The sequence below is a fragment of the Protomyctophum parallelum genome (assembly GCF_964188405.1).
Source record: "Protomyctophum parallelum genome assembly, chromosome: 4".
NCBI lineage: Eukaryota > Metazoa > Chordata > Actinopteri > Myctophiformes > Myctophidae > Protomyctophum > Protomyctophum parallelum.
In genome coordinates, this window is record NC_139700.1 from 9,163,787 (window position 1) to 9,181,185 (window position 17,399).

General features: G+C 41.4%; 1 protein-coding gene across 2 annotated transcripts in view; it reads left to right on the forward strand.

The window, feature by feature from the left end:
- The window catches only part of plcg2 (phospholipase C, gamma 2), a 37,335-nt gene extending 32,782 nt beyond the window's left edge, over positions 1-4,553 (forward strand). For both annotated transcript variants that reach the window (XM_083763313.1, XM_083763314.1), the window contains exons 32-33: positions 3,155-3,306; positions 4,427-4,553. In XM_083763313.1, the coding sequence (XP_083619439.1) occupies positions 3,155-3,306; positions 4,427-4,469 (195 nt within the window). In that variant the 3' untranslated portion in view covers positions 4,470-4,553. The remainder of the gene's footprint in view (positions 1-3,154; positions 3,307-4,426) is intronic.
- The last annotated feature ends 12,846 nt before the right edge of the window (positions 4,554-17,399 follow it).

Sequence of the window (17,399 nt, forward strand, 5' to 3'; positions counted from 1 at the left end):
ATAGATGCTGTAGTACAATCATAAGTACACCATTGATGTGTGATGTATATTTGTTGGTAATATTCTGCATAGAAATAAAGCTATTGAATATTTTCACTTTCGGTGTTGCACTTTGTAGACGGTCCCTAACCGCTCAGCTGACCGTCTGCTGCCCATAGAGATGCATATAATCTACTGTATTAAAGTCGGAGGTTGGCTTTTTGGGCTTCAAATCAAGTTGCAGTTTTTTGTGCTTTATCTAATCAGGATAAGAATGAGAATGTGATTTAGGAATGTTTCGTTCCTGAGTACTGAAGTGGTGTCGACAGGGCAGCCAAACGTTAGTCATTGCATTTGTCTGTATGTATTTTATCATTGTATTTTACGGGATGTGTGTTTCCCTTCCTTCGAGTGGTGGCTTAAATTATTGATATGTTCTGATCCAACAGAGCCACCCCGATAGATAATCATTCCGTTGTGATCGTGGCCGTGCTGTTCAATGTTTCACATTAGGTGCAGGAAAGATGAGATCTGTAACTGCGCGACGCGCATCGTCAGTGACCTGCAGGCGTGTCACCCGCGTTTGGTTTGAAGTTATAATATGAAGTGACGTTCAAACATTGCATTGCAAAGTGGTTAAATAACCTTAGTAGGCTATGCGCCGTGTGTAACAGCTGCCTGTCTGCCACAATGGTGCCTGCGCTGTTTTTACCTGTGTGTGGTTTGAATCGTCAATCGCCTGTCTGTGCAAAGGGGGATCCCGGTCACTGTGAAGGCCGTAGTACTGTAAATATGACATGAATATGAATGCAAAGTAGTGGTTCAAGGTTGATGTGTGGACAGGCTTAGCTGTTGCTGCTGTGCATGGTGAGATGTGTGCAAACGGTGTGGATGGCTGGCCTGTGTGCTGGTGGAGAAGTGTGACGATTATGACGTCACAGCAACTTTGCCCGTAGTACAGCGGCTAACAGCCATATTGTGAGAGAACCTTTCACTTGGAGATACAAGCGTGAAATTTGGCATGAACATGCCTCTGGGTCACCTCATTAACTTTTTTAACCGAGCCAGCGAAAAATCCAATATGGCGGTAATTTTTTTCAAATAAAAAAGGCCTTTTGTGGCGGTTCTGGACAACCATGGGTGCGGCCGACTCGAGACCGGGCACTGCACTCCCTGTGGGTGTGTGGAACGTGTGTGTCGAATTTTAAGTCGGTGGGGCGAACGGTTCTCGGGTTACGTGGATTACAGATGTACACACGCACACAAAATTCGTGCAATATAGCAGATCATTGGAACGGTTGTTCGCTTGGTGATACAAGCGTGAAATTTGGCATTAACATGCCTCTGGGTCACCTCTTTAACTTTTTTAACCGAGCCATCCAAGAATCCAATATGGTGGTGCTATTTCAAGATGGCCGCCACATCTAAATGTTAGCCTATGTCTACATTTCTTACAAATTTTAGGAAAATTTTCACCATTATAGATAGATAGATAGATAGATTTATTTAAAAAAAGATATTTTGTTTTTTTATTCTTTATTTTTTTTTTTTTTTTCTTTGTAATTTTTATAGCATGCTAATGCTACCATTTTCTAATGCTAATTATCATGTTAGCATTAGCATGCTACCATGTTAGCATTAAGTTAGCATTAGCATGCTACCATTTTCAGTATGAAAACTAAAAATAATAACAAAGAAATAAAAAAATTATATAAAGAATATAAAAAAAATAAAAAAAATAAAAAAACTATCTATCTATCTATAATGGTGATATTTTTCCTAAATTTGGAAGAAATGTAGACATAGGCTAACAATTAGATGTGGCGGCCATCTTGAAATAGCACCGCCATATTGGATTCTTGGATGGCTCGGTTAAAAAAGTTAAAGAGTTGACCCAAAGGAAGGTTCATGACAAATGTCACGCTTGTATCACCAAGCGAACAACCGTTCCAATGATCTGCTATATTGCACGAATTTTGTGTGCGTGTGTACATCTGTAATCCACGTAACTCGAGAACCGTTCGCCCCACCGACTTCAAATTCGACACACACGTTCCACACACCCACAGGGAGTGCAGTGCCCGGTCTCGAGTCGGCCGCACCCATGGTTGTCCAGAACCGCCACAAAAGGCCTTTTTTATTTGGCGGCCATCTTGACAAATGACCGCCATATTGGATTTTTCGTTGGCTCGGTTAAAAAAGTTAAAGAGGTGACCCAGAGGCATGTTCATGCCAAATTTCACGCTTGTATCACCAAGTGAAAGATCGTTTCTATTATCTGCTGTACTATAAAAACAATATCTGTACAGTAAATATGACAGTAGCGTCGGTAAAATGAAGCTTAGCTGGATTCTGGGAGAGTGCAGATTTTTTTTGGCATGGAGAGATGTGTGCTAATAGTGTGGCTCGGTCGGAGATAGACCACGGACAAATAAACTGGTTTTTATTCACTAATAAATTCATTATTAATCTTATTGAAAAAATGGCTCCGTTAAGATTATTATTATTATTATTATTATTATGGTCAATGCCTGTGTGGGAGCGATTGGTGCAGGCAATGAGGAGATACGCCGGTGTTAGTGACATTCATTCATTGTTAGAATTATAGTATGATGATGATGATGATAGTTTGTTTGATGAAAGAACTGAGACATGATGTGACGCTCGGAGTCCTGCCTCAAAGCAGACCAGAGGTAGAAAACTGTCGTTCCCTGATGTCATCGCTAGGTACACATTAAGCAGGAACTGGGGATGGCAATGAAGGCCCGGAAAGTCTGGCATGGAATTGTGATGATTTGTGCCGGTGGTGTAATGAGAGATGTAATAATTTCTAACTAAGCCTGAAAATTGTTGTCGATTTCTTTTCTTTCGTTTTTTTTTCTCACAATTCTTATATTATGTGATCTTAAACCATTTTGGGGCGGGAACCCCTTTTGGTGTTTTAAACATTATTTTATAATTTAGCTATTGAAAAATAGCAGATCTACAAGCTCATAGCGAGCCACCGCGCTACGAGCTTGTAGGTCTGCTATTTTTGAAAAATCGGGAAAATATTTATTTAAAAAAACTGGAGGATTTAGAAGATTTAGAATACTTTTATGCTAGGTTTTATTTTATTTCCCCTCCAGTTTGAATTATGTGATTGTGATCCTAACTTGCTGCTCCGCTCACTCAGAAAGTGGCGGAGGAACTCTACTCGTCTTCTAGCGAACTGCGGAAAAGGCAAGAGCCTAACGAACCTTTCCTGTACGGCACAAACACCCGCCCTGTCCCTCCTCAACACCACAATGACCTCAACAGAGTGCCCAGCGGCAGTGAGAGACAGAAGTAAGTTCTTAGCGCGTCCCAGTGGTGGAAAGCAACTAAGTACATTTACTGAAGTACAATTTTGAGAAGTGTTTCCAATTTCCAATACTTTGACTTCTACTTCATTACATCTCGGATCCAAATGTTGTACTTTTTCCTCCACTACATTTATTTGAACATTAAATGTTCTCTACAAAGTAACTAGTAACAAAAAAAATTAGTTACTAGTTACTTTGTAGATTTGTATTATCATTACAAAACATACATTAACCACTTCAGTTATGTCGTAAACATTTCGGCTTTTTGAAAATAGCCGATCTGCTAGTTTCAAAATATTTGTATACGTTTGAAAACTTTTGACAACTTGACATTGGACATTTACTCAAGTAAATGTTTGATTGCGGACTCTCTTGTAACAGAGTATTTCTACATTGCAGTAATGATACTTTTCCTTAAGTAAACAGTAATTGTAGTACTTTTTCCACCATTGACACATCTATTGAACATGAATCTTCTACAGCAATACATACAGTAATAAGCATTGACTAGCATTCCATCCTTGGGTTGTGTTTGAGTCCTTCAATATAACATGTGCTGTCCTCTTGTGTTTTAGAATGAGTCCTTCAATATAACATGTGCTGTCCTCTTGTGTTTTAGAATGAGTCCTTCAATATAACATGTGCTGTCCTCTTGTGTTTTAGAATGAGTCCTTCAATATAACATGTGCTGTCCTCTTGTGTTTTAGAATGAGTCCTTCAATATAACATGTGCTGTCCTCTTGTGTTTTAGAATGAGTCCTTCAATATAACATGTGCTGTCCTCTTGTGTTTTAGAATGAGTCCTTCAATATAACATGTGCTGTCCTCTTGTGTTTTAGAATGAGTCCTTCAATATAACATGTGCTGTCCTCTTGTGTTTTAGAATGAGTCCTTCAATATAACATGTGCTGTCCTCTTGTGTTTTAGAATGAGTCCTTCAATATAACATGTGCTGTCCTCTTGTGTTTTAGAATGAGTCCTTCAATATAACATGGGCTGTCCTCTTGTGTTTTAGAATGAGTCCTTCAATATAACATGTGCTGTCCTCTTGTGTTTTAGAATGAGTCCTTCAATATAACATGTGCTGTCCTCTTGTGTTTTAGAATGAAAGAGAAGAAAATAAACAACAGTAAATTCTATCCATGAGGTCATCACCTATACCCACATCCGGCTCCATCTGAGGCCTTCCTTCCCTGCATGAGGGTGAAATGCTGTGGTTACTGTATTGCTATCCTATAGACTAGAGACATTTTACTCAGAGTATAAAAAGGAGCATCACACTCTGAGTTAAAGCTACAATATGTAACTTTAATGTTCTTCTACCCCAGATTTGAACACGGGTCCCTGGCCACCCATACAAGTACTGACATTTTTACCACTGTGCCAATAGAGCCTGCCTGCTTGCTCAGGGGAGAAATTTATATATTTATCAATAGAAGAGCAGGGAGACCAAATAGCACCACCCCATTTGTGTAATACAAAAGTAATAAAAAAAAGTGTAGCTACTTTATAGCTACTGTATAAAGTACATTTCAAGCACATTTCAAGTAAGCCACATGGTGACTTGCTGTCAATCAATGTTTGATTCTTAGTCTATGGTCCTACTTATGCCAACTGGTATTGGGAAGTACGGACGGAGAAAAAAAAAAATATATATTTTATGTTCTGTTTATTGAATTATTTTACATGTTTTGGAGAAATACATGGAGAAATACAAATATTGATATAAACATGGCTTCAAAGTAGGCTATGTAGTGAAAGTTTATTATTATTATTATTATTATGTTGTTTGGCCTGCCATGTATTCTTCATTATATTTCTTTTGTTATGAATTGAGTCAATAAAGTACTGTATGCTTGTGATAATGTTTGTGTTGCATTGTTTCATTGTTTCCCAAAGAAACCTCGGCAAAGTCATACAATCTGATCTTCTGACAATCTATGTAGTATGTATGATGAAGCCTTCACAAAGAGTAATAATCTTTAAAATGTGTTCATTCCCTTTCCTTGCACTCTATGGACACAGGCGCACCAAGAAATTATCAAGACATCCTTAGCATTGGGTTATGTCTCATGTTTAAAACCCATTTTGGGCGGGAACCCCTTTTGGTGTTTTAACCCATCCTGACCGGGCACCCATTTTGGTGACGGCATCATGTTATGCTTTAGCTATTGAAAAATAGCAGATCTACAAGCTCATATCGCGCCACCGATTGGCGCGATACGAGCTTGTAGGTCTGCTATTTTTGAAAAATCGAAGAGCGACTGACATTTCTAGAATCTGATCTCAGGTCAGAATGGGTTAATCAGACCAGTGTGTGTCCATGTGGAAACCTCGTATGAATCTGATCTCAGGTCAGAATGGGTTAAACATTATGTTATAATTTAGCTATTGAGAAATAGCATTTCTACAAGCTCATAGCGCCCCACTGAGTGGCGCGCTACGAGCTTGTAGGTCTGCTATTTTTGAACAATCGTGAAAATATGTATTTCAGAAAAATGGAGGATTTAGAAGTTTTTTTTTCTTTTTGGAGGTCAGGCCTAAATGGGTTAAAAGTTGCAAACTGGAAGAATATGTACAGGCCGTCCGAATATTTGACCAATTGCTGAGAGTCATCCTCTTTAACAATGGAAAGCATCAGGGGTAAATTTGATATTTTCAAAGAGGTTTGGAGTTGGAATATGTTGAGCAAAATGATGTGGGTGGTATATTGGCCAATGAGGTTAGCGCAGAGACAGACAGACAGCGCAGGCACACCTGAACTTCCATGTACGGCCAAAAGCCGCTGTCTGCCGGCATCTCTTCCTGGTTTTTGTGCTTACACCCCATGTGCGTCCCGCAGGATTGGACTTCTGTATAGATGTTGTTTTGTATTTGTTTGCAGTGTGTTTTTGTTTTGTTGTTTGTTGCTGTTATTGTCTTGTGTTTCTTTGTTTTGAATGTGTAGTCTATTTTTAAGTTTCTTGGGTGATGGAGAGGATATTGACGGATCTCTGTTTGCCCTTATTTGTCCTTTGGACAATGGTTGTGTGATGCTTTGTCCTCTCAGAATGATAGAGAAATTAAATAAGCATAATGGTTGCTCCAAGTAGCCTACACATACTATACACATACCAGCTGATTCACTGTTCTGCACCTGCATCATAGGACATAACTCTTCTTTAAGTTCTTACCATAATACTGGGTGAATATATGGATGTAATGGAAATACAGAAGCAGGCTGCAAGTGTCCACCTGATGTTTGGCACCACAGTGTGGTTTGCATTTAGCATATTGAGAAAGAATCCATACAAAAGCAACAATTTATCCACCCTAACATTGTGATGTTAGGAACCGAATGCAAAACTCAAGGTCAGTAAGCTAAGCACATTCCTCTGGAATGCAATGATGTTGGAATGCAAGTTGTAATCCGAGAAAGTTAATAATTAATAATTCAAGTGAAATCATGTGGACCCAGGCAGTAACCTTACAGAACTGGACAAATAATGTTGAATACCAATTGGCTGGCCTTTACACAGCTCTAACTTTTGTTTACAACATGCTACAGCCTCAAACTTTGGTACATGGACGTAGACCAATATGGATATAATATTGATACTAGGGATGTCCCTTGTCAACACAACACGTACACTTTGAACATACTTTTCCTGGATTTATAACACATTACAAACTTGTGAAACTGCGTGCTGTCGTTTAAATTAGCATTGTAGTTCTAAACTTGCAAAAGCCTCTCCAACACGGAACTAACAGAATTACCTATATCCAAAGGATATGTTTGTCACCGATTAACATTGGTTTATTGGCTAGGCTTCAATGCCAAGGTGCAGACAGAGTCAGGAATCACCCAGCAGTCGATCAGTTGGCAAGGATGTTCAATTTTTAAGAGCTGGCGTTGTGGAAAGGTCTTGGTTTAATATTTGTTTAATTAATGTCCTTGATTTTATTATCCCTTTCTCTATTCTCTATAGGGAACTATTCCTATGCATGGTGAGATGGAAGAACATCGTGTTACAGAATCGCTGTCCTCTCTGGAGCTCCAAGATGAAACTGATCTAAGTTTGTCCTTCAGTGGTTTGAGGATGGAAGAATCCCCCTCTCTGCCTCGTTCTCACAGCTTACCCTCACTGATCCAAATCCCATGTTTAGAGAACAAGACAGGTTTCAGAGCAAAACGCTCCCACAGTGTAAATGATGTTACACTACTGGACAAAACGCAGACATTCACACCTGATATCATTGTTGTGGAAAACAAGGAAAGCTACAGGTTCCACTGCACCCACGCAGGACTGTTCCGATGCAGCGTGACCGGCCTGGGGTTTAAGATGGAGAAAGATGGAGAGGTGACTTACAAGACAGTCCCCTGGGGCCGGGGGCTTCTATCCCAGCTGAGCAAGAAGCCTGCGGGACCACTGTTTGACATCAAAGCTTCTCAGGGGTCTGTGTGTCAGCTACACATTCCACACTGTGAGATCCTCTCCACGGGTGGAGGCAAGTCCTTGTCTGTTGTCCATGTGGTGGATGATGATGGCTTTGAGCTGATCAAACCCTGTGTGATCACAGAAACTCATGTTATCATAGATGTAACTGGGTTGTCTTTATTTGGTATCGTCATGGAGATGCTGACAGCATTGCTGTATGGGCCCAGTCCTGTCCAGGCATTGGTGCCAGTGTTTTATAAACCACCGATTGACGATGATCATCCCAGTTCAACTCTGAAAGTGTTGCTGCTGCCTCGGAACGTCGTGCTGGACGAAGTGAAGAACAAAAGGAGGGAGCTAGTTGGAGAAGAGATTTACATTGAAAAGCCTCCCTGTAAACTAGTCCCAAATCAAGAATATACACTCTCCACTTCACCTGAAGATGATTCCATTATAATTGAACCAGTTAGAGCTGTATTTGAAGTCGACGAATGTTCCTATCACAATTACGTCCCGACATTTGTCATTTATTTAGAGCGACGTTTAAGCCACGTTAGGCTGCTTCTAAGCAGCAGTAACACCTCCAAATGTGCATGGGAAGGTTATGTAAACCTTTCAACCTTTCAACATGTTCAGCACACACCAAGTCATGCAGCGACAGACAGACTGCTGTCTGTGCGCAGCAGCTTCATCAACAGCATTTCACATCCCATTCTCAACCAGATCCTGGACAAACTGTTTGAGAAGAGGGTGATAATCAAAGAAGAGTATGATGAAGCCTGTGCGAAGAAAGGGATCCATGAAAAGGCACGTCTTGTCATAGACACAGTGAGGAGCAAAGGAACCCCTGCAAGTTTAAAACTGATATTCATTCTACGAGAAACCGACCCATTCCTCTCCGAGGATCTTGGGTTGATGTGAAACTAAATGAGCAATGCCAGGTGCAGTGCCTTGCTCAAGAGCACATCTACAGGGAGGGTGCCTATCCTACCAGGACCTTTTATACCGCTGTTTTTCTATCCTACCAGGACCTAAACTGTATAGTTAGTACTGCTGGTTTATAAATAATAAATCCTTTGTAATACATTTGTTGGTTGTCTGATGAAAAATGCCCCATTCAAAGTCAATGGGGAAACGCGTGGAAAAACAGAAAACGACACGTTACATGTACCCTTGCAGGGTATGAAAGGCTAAATGTCATCAAATGGTGGTCCGTGGCTCAAATGATGCACAGACTTGGCGAGCTGCAGGCAGCCAGTAAAATTTCTTGAAATGTAGTTTCTAGTTTATCTTAGAAATTGTTAATCATTTGACGATGAGTTTGCCCATTTGTCCAGCCAGCTCTTTTGTTTAAAAAATGTTCAAAAAATCCACCTGTTGGTAGTAGGAACGTCTGTGAAAGATTTCACGTAAATTGCACGCTGCGTTCATGATTTGAGGCTTTTTGTTCAAATCGGGCCAATCCTGCAAATTTTTAAAGCCACTGCATTATGGAATATGCAATATCGGACAGATCTGTCTTGATCACATGACTATAGAGATACTGTGTAATGATTTGCGGGATTTTTTCACAAAATATGGAGGAGTAATATAATTTATTTTTATTTTTACAAAAGGCCAACGGTGCCGGACATTAGCTGGTAACGGACAGACAGAAGGAAGGACGGACACACGCACGCGCACACACACACACACACACACACACACACACACACACACACACACACACACACACACACACACACACACACACACACACAGAAGGAGTGCAAAACATACTCTCTCCCCATGCCTTCGGCCTGGTGGAGACAATGATTGCAATACAGCACCCAAATATACCCCTGAGTTATTTACACTGCCAGAATACAAAGGAGCATCATTTGAAGACCCGAGAATGGCCACATGAGGGCAGTATATCCACTGTTTGTCAGATGCCTGCATGTAGAAGTAAAATACAGAGGACTAGAATGTGTGGATGTTGGGCTATGACCAGATAATGACTTTTACATTCGAGTGCTGCTGATATACTGGCATAAACCTTATTTACTTTCACCTTGGATATGATAGTAGTAGCAATTATACAAAAAGAACAGCTTAATTTAAACAATGCAAAGACAATGAAACAATGATAATAAAATACAATTAAATAATAATTGTAAATGAATAGCCTATACAGCAGTGTCCTTTCTCTTCTTATCTCGGTACCCTCCTCGTTTTCCTAAAGAACAGATTAAAAATCGCAACTCGTATGGTTTTAGTGCCGATTCCATAGAGCAGCGGATTGGTAACTGCTGGTATTATGATGAAATATATAGAGAGCATTATCATCACTTCTGCAGGCGTGGTTAAAGTACATGCTAAACACATTTTGCAGGAACTCCCCTGAACCACCTCAGGTTTCCTATGGTCAAGTTCAAGACAGAAGGCCTTGAACTTTAGTCTACTACTCTAACTACTCTATTCAATCTATTCAATACACAACAGGGGGTGTTACTGTGTATTGAACAGATGAGTTTACTAGTATCAATAGAGTGCTAGTGCTGTCATGTGGCCCACATTTACATAACTAATGGTGTATCGGTTCATTATGTAAATCAGTAACAGTGGCCGACAATGGATCACTAGTAATTACTAAACAGTAGGCTAATAATGATCTTCTCTAAATTCGGTTCAGTCGTCTCAGCTGTTGTGTGTGACGGTCTGCCATCAGTTGAACAGTACCACTCAAAAAAAAACGTCATAGCCCCCTAGTAGTAGCCGGCGGGTCAAAACTATACGGTAAAACGAGCGCACCCTTGGAAAGGGTCTCCTATGAATACAATATTAGCTAGCGGTAGCCTAGCCTGCTACGACAACCGCAGATCTGCAAACTCACAACGGGCTGCAGGTGTGACGCACTGTGAGCTTGTACGTCTGTTCTCCCTCTCGTCCGGTCTCGTACGTTCTCGCGAAATGTCGGTTTCTGAATTTGACTGACCAATCAGAGCGGGGTCGAGCGTCGAGAGCGCCGCTTATCGAATGGAAACGCGAGTTCATATTCAAAAGAGCCAACCAGCGGCAGGTGTCTGATATGACGTTAATGTAATATCAAACTGTCTTCATTGAATCTCTTCACTCACTGACTGACCTTCTAACTGATCGGACGTTTGTTGAGACTTTCTTCTGACACAACCACAAAGAGACAGTTAACTTCTTCAACTTCACAACGTAGAATCAACTAGTATCAACGTACAACGTTACCTGAGGACATGGAGATGGTATGTTAACATTTAATAATATATGTACCGGTACTGTAAACTTGTAATAATGTAATTTTTTTTAGAGAACGGGTATTTTAGACGAGTGCAGTACTTTCATCCGACGGAGCATTGGTCCGAACGACAACCTACCTCCTCCCTCACCCTAACCCTAACCTCCCCCGGGGCAGACACCTAAACCTAACCGCAACCCTCTCCCGACCCGCAGGGCACCTAATGCTCTGTCGGATGATAGTATGCCTCCCAGTTTAGACAGACGGTCGGTTTGTTTAGGCCCTGATTTGAAATGGTTAATGTGTAGCATTGTTTTCTTTCGATGTCGTTTGTTTAGAATTGATTATTTTGAGTTAGTAAGTTTGCACTTGCACTGTGCCTGTGGATACTGGTCCGTGTATTTTTCGGCCATTTGAAATGTATACTTGATAAATGAAATTTTGAAAACCGTCCGTTTCTAAATGCATACAATTACACGGTGAATTGTAATAATGGGACATGGGAGTCGTTTTTAAATTGTACTGCGGACCGAACAATTAACAAGTTGCTCTACTCGTGTTAATTTAACTCTGATATTGTACACATTTAGCCAACTGGACCGGTTCAAATATAAGGTACCCAAATGTTAACGGTTTGCTGACTCTCATATAGCCTAGTAGCAATGGTTTCAACCGGGGTTGTAGGCCTACCAGCCAGTGCGGCCACTATTTGTTACCGTTAGGTCCTCATCATCAGATAGTATGACTATGTCCAATTCAACGACCCCCAGATTAATATGCATTTGGCTATGTCGTGTCGCTACGACACCCACGCGAAAATATTGTCGGGTAGATCCCAGATTTCCCATATTTTACAATATTTGTGTTAAAATGTTTTTCTCAAGATTTGTTGAAAATGGCAGATCCACATGCTCACAAAACGCCTCGCATGATTCGTGACACATTGTGAGCTTGTAAGTACATCGGCTGTTTTTAATAAGCTGATGTTAACTTAAAAGAACTGATTTATTTTATATTATATTGTGCTGGAGCAGTGGGGACCGTTCAGAGTTACAAACGGACAAATGAACACTGTCTGATGATGTTTACTGTGTAAGAACTAACCATCTGCATAATCTTTTTATACATCTTCAACCACTTGAGTTTGGTTCAGGGGCAACAGTTCCAGCAGAGAGTTCCAGACTTCCCTTTGCCTGGCAGCATTAATAGCCACTTAATCCATTCCTGGGGGTTCCCATCCAATTTAAGGCCATCCAGGGGATATGGATCCAAGCACCCATGAGATGACTAGAGGAAGTGTCAGCTGTACTGGATGCATGCCATGAAGCTCTTCCACGTTAAGGAGCAGTGGCTCCTTGCTAAGTGTCATTTATATATTTTTCAAATCAATTGTTAAAAAAAATCATATATAGATATATATCTACTATTTTTGAAACTTTTGAATCCTCAATTATATTTTCACGTCACTCTCTCTAGGTCGTCCTCAGACGAGCCCACCATCGTCGCCTCCAGTCATCCCGGTTCTCCATACATCCGGCCAGCTCGTTGGTGCTTTGCGCTCGTGCATCTTTCTTGAGTATATCCACATATGTTAGTATGGGGCGTCCTCGTGACCGGTGCCCATGTGTTGGTTCCCACAGCACCAGTCTGCTGGCTGGGAGCTCTTGATGCCTCTGGCAGTGTCCTGCATGCGAGTCACAATAGTATCTAAAATAACAGATCTGCAAGTGCGTTTCGAGCTTGTAGATCTGCTATTTTTGAAACTTTTGAATCTTCAATTAAATTACCGATTCAATATTTCTTGCACTTCAATGTATGAAGGAAATTAGCTTAACTAACAAATGTCTCCCACAGGATGCTGCAGCTGCCAGCTTCACCTGGACTTCGGCTCTGATCCAGGACCCCAACAACCCCCAGGGAATCAGGATGGTTCTGAAGAGGACCGAGCACCTTCAAGTACCGGTATGTACATTTTTGTTTCTCACTTTACTTTAGTGTGTCCATTTTTCAATAGCTTAATACTTCTGCTCCACTGCACAGCCAGATATTTTTACTCCACTACAATTATTTGAATATTTTAGTGACTGCTTTGTAGATATGTATTATTTAAAAAAAATATGCATTAACTCTATTCTATACTTTGTATATTCAAACAATAGCCGATCTACAATCTCACAGTGAGTGTGAGCTTACTGCCTATTTTGGGAAGTCTACATAACTACATAATTTTGTCTATAAGAAAATTCAAAGGACTTCAATTTCCTGTAGTTACATTTATTGAAGGAAATTATCCCAAGTTACAATTGTCTACATTTCCTCACACAGGACCTGGACCTAGACAACTGGACCTGGAAATGCATTGATGACCCCAAGAATTCCAGGGTGATACTGAAGGGGGTGCCAGTGAAGGCCTCACGGGGAGAAGCACAGGTGAGTTGGTTTCCGTGTTTGACAGACGACTCAGACACGGAAACTGACTCCCCTGTAGCTCCTCCCCCTAGGAAAGCCTTGGTACCGAGGCTACCCCCTAGGCAACTCACCACCACCACCAGGAAGAGGGACACCGTGACCGTGGCCAAGACGGAAGGAACTGGATCTTCTCCTTTGTTCAAGTATGTATTCATCTTGGTCACTTGTTCTCATGGTTTTGTGTTTATACATTTCTTTTTCTTGACCACAAATGTTGAAGAATGTTTTTTAGACATATAGATTCATTGTTTACCTGGAATCCTAGTTTCTTTGAGGCATACATTGCTCTCTCTGCACTCTTGATGTTCATGCTTAATCTCCTTATTCCCATCTCACTCTTTTGCAGGAGTATGCGGCACGTCCTCCAGCAGAAGATCTCGCAAAGTACGGCTGCCAATTTTAGGCCCAAATTGAGTGTCTGCGAGGGAAGGAGAGGAAAACCGTGCCATGGTGAATGCGGCCAAGGAGTAGCCTGCCAAGGTCAAAGGCCACCACCAGCCAAACACCACTTCATGGTAAGTGCACCTTTACTACAGATACAGATCTGTACAATAGAGAAATTAGACTAAGCTCACATTCAACAAACCTTTAACTATTTAAGCCCTATGTTGTTGACTGGAGTTGGCTGTACTTTCCCCTCTCCTTTTCCCCCTCTGCGAACTCTTAGCCAAAATTGACGAATCTACAAGTTCCCAAAGCGACTTTAGAATTTCTATTTTTGCCGAATCCTTGACCTATTTTGTTTATGAATTTAGTTAATGTGCTTATGCTGCAAACAGAGACATGGGGGGGGGGGGGGGAAGGAGTTTGTAATTGTGAAAAAGTTAAATTGAGGTGATTGACCAGAGATATGAACAATATCACTGGTAAGTGTACACACATTATGGTACTATGTGTGTACACTAACCTCCAATTAAAACGATTACGTTTATTTAGTTTAATTTATGAAGGAAATCGGCTTGAATTACAAATCACTGCATTTTCTCCAACAGATTGATTTCGTCCACTTCGCCAACAGCAGGGAGTCCAAGGTCATCAAAGCCATGGACACAGCTCCAAACAGCCGCAAGAGGAAGGTGAGTTGGCAAAACGTTCATATAGTAAGTTGCTAGTTACACAAATGATGTATTCCAACAATGTAAATCAGAAAATGTTCTCAAAATTTTAATTGCAAAATATTATTGTGGCCAAGACTTCTTAGGTATGAAGCCGAGAGTGCTCTGTGGGCAGAATAGCATCTCGAGGGTCGGACTGAGTCGTAGCGGTGTTAGTATAGTAGTATCACCAATGTCAATCTTAATCTGCCTTGTGGCCGACCTAGGTGTCTTATTTATCTTGTTGCTTCCTGTTGTCATGACAACAATTATCCTTATTGTAATTTCATTTCATTAAGGAGGGAGCTTACCGACGTATAAACAGTGTGATGGCCATATCAGATATCACATGATGAGTATTATAGTTGTGTAACTATCAAGTCTTATGTACAATATGTACATATTGGTATGCTCCCTCCTTGATGAAATTAAAATAAATAAAAACAAGAATACAATGTTGAGTTGTAGTTGAATAAATTAATAATTATTTTTGAACATTTTGTGACTTTTTATATTGTTTGAATACGTATCTTTAGGTATGGTGAGACATAACTTACCCTATGCGTTATTCCTGTGGTTTTAATTGGCAAGGTATTGTAGTTGAGAAAGGCTGGACAATGGACATGATACTAACACATGTTTCCTCTCAGAGACCTGCACAGGGACCATCGTCTGCCTGCATCAGTGCCAAGAGACTTCGACCCTACCAACGAATCGCCGCTCTCCAGCATCATTGGCATTGATGGACAGTATTCTGGAAGTTTTACTCGTGCACTCATTTTTTGAATATTTATTTTAATTTATTCGTCATTTAATTTTTTTTGTTCTTATCGGACGACAGACACCACTACGAGATGGGTCCTAGTATTATTTATTTATTTTACAGTAATGCTTTAATATTTCGTAAGGGGAGCTGATTCTGGACAGTGGTGAGCTGCTGAGTCCCATCTTCTAAGAGGAGCACCCTGGCTGGCTAGTTGAGTTGAGGCTTGCTGGAGTTTTCCTCATTGATGTCCTGCGGGCTTGTAGGGTCTGAGGTCAGCGTGTCATGATAGGATTGGGTTGGCGAACACCAGGGCTTGTCCACACACCGGTGGGCCTGCGCACCTCGCCTCTGGGGCCCAATGCTGCTAAATTTAAGTTGGCTTAACAACATATTTTCAAATGGGGGCGGAGGCATATTACATATAATTTCTGGGGTCCTTGACATGAAATATTGAGCACCACTGATACAGAAACATAATGGTTTTTCAGAGAACTGACAGGATTTTGAAGACGTCAGGCCTAAATGGCTTAAACAGGTAAGTAAGAACCTACATACAGACACTTGTACGTCTGTCTATCGTGGACCACGCAGGTGTTTCCCCCGACTGGAGGCTTAGGTCCCCCCAGTCGAAGTCGGTCAGTCGAGCCTCACTCCTGATTGCTCCTGGTGCACGTGGACACGCTTCCAGAAAGGTTTGTTTAAATAACCTGAGGTAAAACATTTACTTTAGTTTGTTACTTTATATGGTTTAAACGTTTTAACATGTCTGGCTGTTGTGTACCACAGGAGTTTCCCGGCACTGGAGGCGGAAGCCTCAGTCGATGTTGGTCAGTCGAGCCTTGCTCCTGATCGCTCCTGGTGCGCGTGGATGTGGGGTGAAAGGGGGGTGACTAATGCAAACAAGGAAAAAATATTCTGTCTGTCTGTCTCACACAGGAGTTTCCCCAAACTGGAGGTGGAGGTCCCCCCAGTCGAGCTTTGCTCCTGATCGCTCCTGGTGCGCGTGGATGTGCTTCCAGAAAAGGGGGTGACTAATGCAAACAAGGAAAAGATATTCCGTCTGTCTCACACAGGGGTTTTCCCAAACTGGAGGTGGAGGTCCCCCCAGTCGATGTTGGTCAGTCGAGACTTGCTCCTGAACGCTCCTGGTGCGCGTAGATGTGCTTCCAGAAAGGGGGGTGACTAATGCAAACGACAACGAAAAAATATATACTGTCTGTCTGTACCACACAGGAGTTTCCCTGAACTGGAGGTGGCGGTCCCCCCGGTCGAGATGTCAGTCGAGCCTGGCTCCTGATCGCTCCTGGTGCACGTGGATGTGCTTTCAGAAAGGGGGGTGACTAATGCAAACCACAACGAAAGAATATATACTGTCTGTACCACACAGGAGTTTCCCCAAACTGGAGGTGGAGGTCCCCCCAGTCGATGTTGGTCAGTCGAGCTTTGCTCCTGATCGCTCCTGGTGCGCGTGGACGCGCTTCCAGAAAGGGGGACGACTACTGTAGGCATAGGCCTACTGTGTTTGTTTTAAATAACCTGAGGTAAGCAGTAAAGCACATTACTTTCTTCTGTTACTTTATAGAGTTTAACATCAAATTGTCATTAGCAGCATGGTAGTAAAAGATTATGTAATGGTACAATGTAAAAAAACAAAATATATATACCTAAATCAATTTCCTTATGTCTATACTGTATATCTATAGTGTGTGTGTGTGTGTGTGTGTTTGTGTGTATACAGTATTCATATACGGTATATCACGCAGACACAACATTCTGGGGCGTCTGGGTGTGGTGAGGCAAAACGCTTCCCCACCACCGCACATGCCTGGGTTCAATACCCAGTAGCGGCAGCGGTGCATTCAGCTTGGCTGGGCGCTCCAACAAACACAATTGGCCGTGTTTGCGGGTGGGAAGCTGGTGAGGATCAAGTGATCATGTCCTTTTTGCTGCACTGCAGATGCATATCAAGGTTATTATAGTTCTGAATACTTTAATTGGTTTGTATTTACTTTTCACTTTTCAGTTTAGTTTTTTTTTTTAAGTGGGTTTGCTAGATTCTTTTTTTTAATGCTGACTGGA